At 41.0% G+C, this 10,711-nt stretch overlaps 1 protein-coding gene across 3 annotated transcripts in view; it reads right to left on the reverse strand.

Annotated features, from left to right (window-relative positions):
* adck1 (aarF domain containing kinase 1) overlaps positions 1-10,711 on the reverse strand; it is a 78,997-nt gene that overhangs the window by 22,038 nt on the left and 46,248 nt on the right. For all 3 annotated transcript variants that reach the window (XM_010748292.3, XM_027278733.1, XM_027278732.1), the window contains 2 exons: positions 6,557-6,715; positions 3,877-3,993 (listed from right to left, as the gene is read on the reverse strand). In XM_010748292.3, coding sequence (XP_010746594.2) covers positions 3,877-3,993; positions 6,557-6,715 — 276 coding nt within the window. The remainder of the gene's footprint in view (positions 1-3,876; positions 3,994-6,556; positions 6,716-10,711) is intronic.

Raw genomic sequence — 10,711 nt, forward strand, 5'->3', positions numbered from 1 at the left:
GCTTGCTGTTTATGGTTCTTTTTTCATTCAAAACTGACAGTTGCAGCGCTTTTTGTTTAATAATCGCTGTTCCTTTTACATTGTTCTTTGTTATACTGATTGACTTTAAGTCTCTCTTGCAGCAACTGGATCTTTGAAGAACCAAGAGGTAAATGATTCTTTGCAGAACCAAACACTTACGGCATCACTACTAACTAACTTCTTCCCCAGAGTTTTTCTGCTTTCTCATCTCGCAGATTCTCATGGATCTTGGCTATGCCTAGTTCAGAGATTGGTCTGTTAACTCTGAATGTCGTTGAGCTCAAGGTGAAACAGAACAACGTTGCAACCTTTGCCCCAGTTGAGGAAGGACTGGCAAATATCAGGTGCTTCTGAGGCAGCTGTCTGCAGAGAGATGTTTTAATTGATCTACGATCTATGACTGACAGTAAATAGAACCTATAATGTTCAAACAGTTCTTTCAGTAGTAAGGAGTAAATTGGTCTTCACAGAGATAGCAATACAAACCTTCCACACTCACACATCTATTTTGCAAGAAAGCAAATAGCCAACAAATTGTTTCAGAGAGGAATAGGCAGACACTAATTGCCATTAATTAGAGCTCTTCAGATTGTCACTAGAAAGTGTTCTCTCTCTCACACACACACACACACACACACACACACACACACACACACACGGTGGACTGCAAACAAAGGAACGAGTGAGAAGCACTGCCATTAATTTCCCCGTTTATTTGCAGTATCCTGATTTTGTCTGCTTCACAAATGTGTTTTTCCAAACATCTCTCAGCTTCACAAACACAACATGTATTGTCTTCTTTTTATCTGGAATGTTGGTTAGCACAGGTTAAACATATATACATACATACATACATACATATCTGTACAGTACATAGAAAGGGGTCGGATATGCACTGGAGCAGCTTGGGTTAAGGGCCTTGCTTAAGGGCACCTCAATGATTGAGGGCTAAGCGTTTCCTTCAACATTCTCAACCCAGATGACTTTCCAACTCTGCCATCACTGCCCAAATACAGTAGAGGGTGCAACTGTGCTCACATCCCAAAAACCCACAAAAGCACTCAGGTCAAGATTCTTCAAGGTTCGGTATACTTCAAATGCTTGTGCTTAAGAACTCTAAATCAGGTGAAAGGCCAGGTCAAAAACTTAATCTGCATGCTTATCATTTCATACGCATTTGGAGGGAGTGAGCACCTTTTGGTCTTTTCAATGTCCCAGCTGTCTTGCAAGCTTCTGTGAATTATGTACAGAGAGACATCTTGAACTACTTTACTATTGTCTATGATGAAATCCTTATTTTCTCCAAATCTCCTCAGGATCATGTCATCTACGTAGGTGCTTGTCAGATTATTAGAGAATCAGCTGGATGTGTGAAATGTGCAATCCATGTCTCCACACCCTCTTTCCTGATTTTTACTGTGTCGGATGGATTCTGCCACAGTCAAAGCAGTTTGCGCAAACTGCTCCAACAGTTACTGGGCTTTGCTAACTTTTAGCTGTGTTTTATCCATGGCTTCAGTTCGGTCGTTGCCTGTACCAGCCAAGTAACCAAGTAAAACCTCCAGACACAACCTATCAAGTCTTCTTCTTCCCCTACCTGTTCCACACCATCCTTCGTCTCATATCATTGGACTTGGTGACTTGCCTGCCTCTATCAGACAGTCAGACTGCGATTCTAACCATTGTTTATTGGTTTTCTAAGTATGCCTATTGCGTTGTGCTAACCAAGTTGCTCTCTGTCAAGGAGACTGCTGAGCCTGCTGTCAAAGATAATCGACTCTTCAACAGTCCACCCGCAACTTCCTCATTCTCTTAAGGTCCACCCCACCTTCCACATCTCTGTTGTTATTAACCCCTTTCCTCCTGTTGCTCATCTGCCACCACCTCCTCGTCTAGTTGATGGTTCTGATACCTATATGGTCAGGGTTTTCCTAGATGTCCAGTCATTGCTGATCGACCAAGGAATTACGTCACGAGTTGTTCCTAAGAGATCCTTTCACGCAGGTAGATGGTCTTTCACATGTCTGCTTGTACTAAAAACCTATCTTCCAGATCCACCAGAGGCCTCTTCCTGTCACTGTCTCTTTGCAGCAACCTGCAATCAGCTACTCACCCATCCCTGCTCAATCAGCTCATCAGCCAGTGGGAGTTTATCTGACCCTTCTCTCCTTCAGTCTCTGCTTGACTGTAATGACTTTGACACAGAGTGCCTGCTAGAGTTTTTGTCTTGGATTGCCTTTGCTGTATTTTTTTATTCCTCCTTCCTACTGAGCAAAGTAATGCTTTAAAGAGATTCTACCTTGTCTGTTTCTGCACTTGGGTCCCCATTCTATACCACAAGTACACTATCAACATCTTTGCTTGCAAAATAACAGAACTATCTCCTCACAAACCAGTAGAAGCACTGAAATGTGGTTATCACTGAGATCGATCCACAAAAGTTGGTATATAGCCATAACCTCATAACATGTTGATTTTATTTGTAGCTGACTCAAAAACAAAAGGAGTGTGATTTGTTGCATTAACACCACAACAGAAATATTTCCACCAGCTCAAAGAATGTGTTTAAAACAAAGCATTCGTCCATTCTGGTCACGTCAAAGGGCCGAGCTCAGAGGAAAGTCAATGTAGGCCCTCATCCATCTTGTGATTACACACAGACACCAGAGTCCAGCATGCACTACTGCCACCTAATAATTCTATCCATCCTGTCGTTCTGTGTGCGTGTTTTATTATGTCCTCTATCTATCTAATCAGCTGTCTTATAACACTTATCGTCACTGACTAATGCTCAGGTAGTATGTGTCCATGTGCACATGAAAAGCCCAATACTTTTTTTATTGTGTGTTGGGTATTTGTCATCATTTACTCAATCTGTTCTCTATGTGCGTGTGTGTGTGTGTATGCAATTGTGTGTGTTCTTAAAGTAACTACCACACCAAATACGTTGTTGGTGGTGTGTTCCTGGTTCTTGGCTGGGTCTTTAAACTGTCTTTGAACAGTCTACTTTAGCAAAACAAGCCATCTTCAGATGACCATGACCACATTTGTCAACAACTATACAAGTTCATCAGTTTTATGAATAAATAATGATGAACAATCAGAGTATTTTAGATCAGTATGCAGTTGGCTTTGGCTCTATCAAATTGTGATGAGCTTCTTTTAAATTCTCTTTTTTCTTCCGTACTATTTTCAGATTTTTTTTTAGAACAAACTAATTTGTTTACTTAAGTCAGTTGTCAACATTTAAAAATGTTTTTTTGTGCTATTATCGTTTAGCAACTTCTTCAAATCTAAATCCCAAATCCAGCCATGGAATATTTACTTCACCTACATTTTTACATAATGAAACATGGCCAGTACAACTTCAGAAATTGTGGTTTAGAGATACAAAACACTAAAGTCTACATTCTCAAGATTTCTGTCTGTGTGTCTTGTTTCCTGATTCATTTTGACATTTTGATGTGTTTTTTGTACCAGGCTGTAAACATGTTTATTTCTGCTGTGAAGTTGGACATTTCAACATAGGGACTTATGGAGACTGACTCACTTCTGGAGCCAGCCTCAAGTGGACGTTTGAGGAATTGCAGTTTTTACCAATAAACTAACATTGACATTTGACTTCAGAAATTCATTCCAGCAGTCTAAGTGTATTGTACACTCAGTGCTGTACCTAAACGCATCTTGTGCAGAGAGAGGACTGAAGCTGCTGCAGTTAACCTGCTGCTTTCACTACACGGCCTGTCTAGACAAGCTGTTCATGCATGTGTGATAGCACCTGGATTATCAGTCAGTAAACTATTAGCTTCTGTAACCCACAGCCTGCAGAGCAGCAGGCCGAGCAGCAGGCAGTACCTCGTTGACATTGATGCCGTGTTTCTTCATGTAGTCTCTGTCGTTGACCTGGCCCCCCTCAGCAAACTCCATGGTCAGGATTCTCTTTGTGGACAGGTGCCAGTGGATGATGGGAACCTGCAGAGACACAGGGACAGAGAAGGTAAGGCAGAGACCAGAATATAGTTGTTCTCTCCATATGTTTTGTGTTTATTTTTATTGGACTCTCTGCTGACAATTTCAGAGAGTCCACTGCTTTTCCACCACATTTCAGTCTCTTGATTGACAGGTGGATACAGGTATTGACTCAATAAAATGATAATTATTATATCATATTATAAATTAGACCCGACCTCATTAGATTGTAAACAGAAAAGTTCTAGAAATACATGTTGCATTTGTATCAATATAAGAAAACCTACAGTGGCTCCATGATAACTTATCAGTCACCCAGGCCAGGCAGATGATGTCGCAGTGACTTCTTGTGAGTAAAATGTAAATGTAGTGAAGGTGCTTTAAATCAATATGTCTGCAGCCTGTGGAGAAGCCTGTCAGATAACCTGAGTCCTGGCCTTCAGACAATCCTCCTCTCTCTCTGGGACTCTGATTAGTTTTTATCCACAACTCTCAGATAACTGTGTGTGTGTGTGTGTGTGCATGTGTGTGTGGCAGCAGCCAGATTATCATGCATTCAAGATTTCCTTTTGGTGTAAAACAAAGCCTTCCACGTTCTAATTTTAGCTCTGCATTTTGTCTTGTGTTATGGTTTCAAGGCTACTTCTTCTCTGTGTGTACATCAATAGGATGTACAGTCATGATGAGTGTAACATTCAAAATGAAAACTTGTGTTGTGACAAATAAATAAATGAACCTCTTGAAGCATGAAAGTTTCACATATGCACCTGTTTAATATGGCAGAATACAGCTGATGTAATTTTTCAGAGGACCTGCAACAATGTTCATTCCAGATGAGCTGAGTGTCTGTGGAGTACATCAACGGTGTTCGTCACACAATAAGATTAATTCCAGTGGACAGAGATTCCAGGTCTGAAAAGTGAAGCCAGTGCAGAAACCTCTTTTTAAATGCCAGCAGGGGGCAGTACATTTGGCTGCAAACAAGTCTGATTGTTATGTAAAATAAAAAGACCCTGTTTCTCAGTTAATTTATGACCTCTGAACAGTTTCCTCGTAAGTTTAAGGTCTCAAAGTCTCATTTTAGTCTGATGTTCATCTTGTAAATCATGGTTCCATTCAGAGTAAGAAAGCTGATAAAGCAGAGTATGCATTAGAGCGTAGCTACTTTTGACTGGGTTAGCTTTAGAGGTTTGGGTTAGTCATTCTCAGAGAGTGCAACACTGTGCTCACGGAACTCAGATCAGTGCTGATCAAATATGATGTCAAGACTCTATTCCTATATCTCTGCACAAATGTTTTCATGTTCAGGCAACCCTTCTTTCTTGCTTGAAAGCTAAGCGCACCCATTGGCTCTGCACTCTTGTCCAAATATGGTCATGTCTGGCTCCAAAAGACCAAGATGGCAACATCCATAATGCCAGTGCTGAATACTTAACTAAAGCCAGTGGTCCAAATAAAATAGAACTAATTTGACTGTAGTATTTTACAGCTTTCTGTCTCTTGTATGCTACTTTTGACAGTTATCAGGTGGATTCTCCCTCATGCCTAGGGAGTGCAAGTTACAGGATCCTGACTGCAGTTTACTTGAGCAGGTACTTGACTATAGATTTCAAATAAACAATGAATATAGCAACTTTTATAGAAAATAAAGAGAAAAAAACAATGCTTTGAAGCTCACCTCAGAGACTGTCCTGTAAATTATTTTCTAATAAATAAAGCAACCTCTGATGATCCCGTCAAATTTCAGGCTTGAATTACCAATAGTTAGTTTCATACAAGCGTGGTTCAAGTCCCCGATTCAGAGTACATGAGCACATACAGTATTTAGATGGTTGGACAGATACAGATAATGGTGCACTTGCTCATCCCTAAATCTGAGTTTATTAAATCCTAATAGAATATATGGAATATATGGTTTTGCCAGCAGGAGTTATGGCCTGTCAAAACTTTAGAAATTTGACTTTTTAATTATTATGCTCATTTTAGAAACCATTCTAGCCAACTGAAGCTTCACTGGATGTATTGGATGGCGTTTGCACACAATTATCTTTCATTCTGTTTTATGTTTCTGTCTGTATCACATGCCAACTTATACAATTAAAAAATGCTGAATGGAGAGAAGCAAATGACACAAAAGAACACAAAACCAAGAGAAGTTTAAGCTCTCTGGGTTTGAGCATCGAACAAAGACAGGCAGCTTGGAAAAGTAGTTTCATTCACATTCACCAGAGCTAATAAAAGTTCTCAAACAGACGTATTAAGAAAAAGGACACCAGGAAATTAAATGATAATGGACATGAAGTCCAACTCTGTCTAACAAGAATATGATTTGCAGGGTTCTGCTAACGCTGCTCTGATAGACTTTAGGAAGAGCCAACAGGCAGCACAGAGGAAGCTGTCACACACACAGTGGAAACAGTGACCTCTATTACCAGAGCACAGTTTTAAATGCTCGGATATTCAATTGAAAGAGACCACCTCAGATTTTTACTAGCTGTGCTCACATGAGACCAGAACAGGGTCCAAAAAGAAGTCTGCAGAGTGGGAAGGAAAAGACAAATTTTACCTTGAGGAAGGGGAAGTGGGACAACATTTTGGCCACCCTCTCAGCGTTGTGTCCCTCATTAAGGAAGTCGAGCTCCAGGGGCATGTTCTTCTTGGCCTCCTCCACCAACCACATGAAGGCAAAATCCGGGAAAAGCCAATGCACCGCCCTCACCAATACCTTCAAGTGACAAATCACAACTAGCCTAGCTGTCGAGTACAATAAAACAGACATGCACATAGACCTCCTCTTGAAGGCTGACAGTATATGTATATGTATGTCGATGTATGTCATTAGCTATGGAAGAGGCACCTAGTAGGCACTATCAGTCATAGTTAGTACAGCTCAGTCTGTCAAAGCAAAGGAGGTCTTCAGGTTCATCTTAAACAATGCCTCGGATATTGGATGACGGCAAAGGTTCAGATTTGATTTTGTATCAAACCACAGTGTGGTTAAAAGACAGATCAGCAATCTCTGATACTCTTCCTCTTGTCTTCTGATTTTGTTTATTTCATGTACCAGCTTCTAAATAGTGATGCGGAATAGTGACATGAAGAAGTTTAATTTGGTTCGTTTCTGATGGTTTGAGAAAGAGGGAGAGAAATAGAGACCGCTTTGGTTGCGCAACACAGACAGTGAATGAGAGTGAGCGAGCGCCAGCCTCGATAAAGCTTGGATTAATCAGAGAAATAAAAAGTTGTTTCCTGATTGTTTCACAGCCGTTACATTCAGCACATATAGACACAGCAGCAGCACCAGCAGCCTACCTCAGCCCCCCCCCCCCCCCCCCCCCCCGCACAACCCTGCTGCAGATCGCAGTCACATGTCACATGATTTCCTGCTCCTACATTTTAAATAAAACTTAGATGCTAGTCAGTGGCACTGCTCAGGATTAACACCAGTTTGATCAGTAACTCTTGACAGCTTCTAGACCAGGGGTCGGCAACCTTTAACACCAAAAGAGCCATTTGAACCCGGTTTCCACAAAAAAAAACACTGAGAGCCGCAAATACTTTTTGAGATCTAAAATGGAGAAAAAACGCATTTATTAGAAAGTAAAAAATAAACATACACTTATTAGTGCTTTGACTACCCTTTGAAGATGGGCTATAAAGTGTTACTTATGAAATCCACAAAGATGCTACAGAGAAAATTAAATTTAATTCTAATGAACACATTTTGAACATTCTGAGTTCTTGAAAAGCAAATGAGTCTGCCCAGACATCATGAAGATCTATTTTCCTCTGATATTTCTTTTTAGATTTCTCATATCTGGCCTTGTTGGGGTTGAAAGTTGGGATGCGTTCGGGCGGGAATACCGGCTTCGTGCGTATGACGTTTATGATGCGCCAAAAAACATAAAATACTTATTTTATTAATATTTAATATTTAATATCAAGATCGCATCAAGATCTTCCCCTTTAGAACTAAAACACTAAAACAATAACAACACAAAAATAAAAAACACATACCGTCTTTTCACGACATAGGCGCACCGTACGAAAAGGCGCAGTCCTACACACACATATGGCGCACGCCTTAAACAAAACACACACACAAGCATACAAGTGTGCGTATTTTACGCATAAGAGAGGGCGAGCAAAACGAGGTTTGATTGTGCTTTATTTAAGTCTTGTATACAAATGCTAACATCTTTTAACACATTACCAAAATACACATTACCGCATTAATCGTTCATTAATCAAACCCATCGAAGTCCTCATCCTCCTTTCTGAGTTAAACAGCTGCGCTAATCAAATTGCCAGTTCCACTTTCTTCGCTGTCAGAGTCACTTTCCGTGCGGCCCCTCGATGATGCGGCTTTTGCGAAAGCTCGAACAACAGTGCCAGTAGCACGTTATCACGCATCTACAATCCATCCGCAAACCGTGTGGTACATTGCCCGGCGCTGCCTGCCACTCTTTGTGAAACTGTGGTCTCCATCGGTCATCCATCGCTCCCCCGCCGCTCGCAGCCTTACTTTGAACGGCCGGTTCACACCGATGTCCAGCGGAGTTCCTTTGTCAGACCTCCCGGATAACAGCAAGTGCAGCGTTCATTTGTTTCACTTCTTTTTCACCATCGGCGTAGATGGGCACGTTGTTCTCAACACAGTTTAACAACACACATAGGGCGCCCTGCACTAAGGGCGCGCGCACATTTTGTAAAAAATATAAGACGTTTATATGCGCCTTATGGTCGTGAAAATACGGTAAATATTTTTTAAAGTAATTTATTTTCCAAGCCACTCGAGCGCCGCATGTAAGGATGAAAGGCCGCATGGTCCGAGGTTGCCGACCCCTGACATAGACCCAACCAACAATCTCAGAGTTACATTTGATGCCTTTTTCTCACATTTCTCACCTTTACAACATAATTCTTGTCTTCTCTGTCCAAGTCGGATGTGGTCGGAGGTCCTAATTCATGACTTGGTTTTGCCTAGACTTGATTCGTATCTACAGGCTTCGGTGTGTGTGTGTGTGTGTGTGTGTGTGTGTGTGTGTGTGTGTGTGTAGCTGTGTACATTTTAAACGACAGACTCACCTCCATCACCATTATGTCCTTGGAGCTCTGCCTCTGATTTGGGTGTTGGACTTTGACGGCCACTGTCTCCCGTCATGCAGCCACCGCCTTGTGGACCTGGCTAAAGAGCGCGCCCTGAGGCTTCTCCTCAGGAGACAAATAACTCTGACGGCTGCAGGAGAGAGATAGGAAGAGAGGGAGAGGGTAAACAAGGGTAAATGAGGGAGAGAGAATGATAAAGAAGGTGGTGGGGAAAGGGGTGTGGAGTTGGGAGTGGAAGAGAAGCGTACTCATCATCTGATCAACTGTATTTACGAGCTATTATTAGATACTGTACAAGTGAAGGGGCAAAAGAAATTCACAGAGTGTACATGTGGGTATAATGTGAATAATTCAATTGAACGGGATTTAGATTTGTCATGTCACAATAACACACCAAATCAACTGAAAAACTGACGATGTGCAATGATTTAAGAGAACAATGTGTCATTTACCTGGCATAACTAACAGACTTCAAATCGTTTGTAATGAGGTGAATGGTTGTCTTGTTATTCCCACACACTGGGGGAATTTTTAGTGTTTATACAACAAGTAATTCCACAAGAATCTGATGGTCAACTAGACGTTTGAATGTGCTACAATCAGCCTGACAGCACACCTGACTCATCACCAAAATATTACTCTGCACACCCTGAAATAACATAACATACATATTATAAATACACTAATACAGTAATATCTGAATTTTAATTTCTTGAATTAATATATTATATATTTTATGACCGCCTTGTTAATACAGTGTGTAATATTTTAATCTGAATTAGATAAACACATTGTTGTGGGTTTTGGAAATGATTATTATGATCTTTTGATCCTCAGATTGTGACCTTTATTTACCTCAACTGCAGAGAAAATAGGCCTTTATCTGGAAAGGTTTTGTTACAGATAGTATTCTTTCATTTTTTTTAGTAAGACCCTGTTGTACTGTGTAACAGTCATTGACACTATGCTTGGAAACAGACTGACGTTTGCAATGGAGGGAAACGATTTGGTTTACCTCCAGGGATTGTGTTGCATCAGAAGCCGCTTGATTTTAAAGCTTTAAGCTAATAAGTGAACCAATTCTTTATTACTCCTGACACTGGTGCCACTCTGTACACTAATAACTGTAGCCAATCACATACTGACCTAGTGCTCTTAATTCAGGAGGAAGAAGTAATTAGGGAAGAAGGTGCCTTTCCTTTGTGCTATAAAGGCAAAATGAAAATAAGCATAATATGAAACAAGGAAATAGTTATTAGACAGAAACAAACCCAGTACAGTTACTTAGGAACGTGGGCATCCAGGTACAGATCATATGACTGTGCTGTTTTTAATAAAGAGCTTCAAACATCGTCTAAGTGCTGTGGACAGTCTATTTCTTAGTATATGGATGTACAGAGGGGAAAGGTTGCAGGCTTGATGTAGATAACGGTCCATATACATGTTGGCCATTCTGCTCTGCCCTTTCCATAAAATCTCTTTATCAAGGCCCCTACTCATTTAGGACCCAGTGTCTGCCCTTGCGCCGCGGTCCTTTAGTCCCCTATTAGCTCCCCACTCTCTTGTGGGCCCCACAGAAACCACACCCATCAATTAGTGTGTGGTTGAAGGT

The sequence above is a fragment of the Larimichthys crocea genome, chromosome V (assembly GCF_000972845.2).
Source record: "Larimichthys crocea isolate SSNF chromosome V, L_crocea_2.0, whole genome shotgun sequence".
Taxonomy (NCBI): domain Eukaryota; kingdom Metazoa; phylum Chordata; class Actinopteri; family Sciaenidae; genus Larimichthys; species Larimichthys crocea.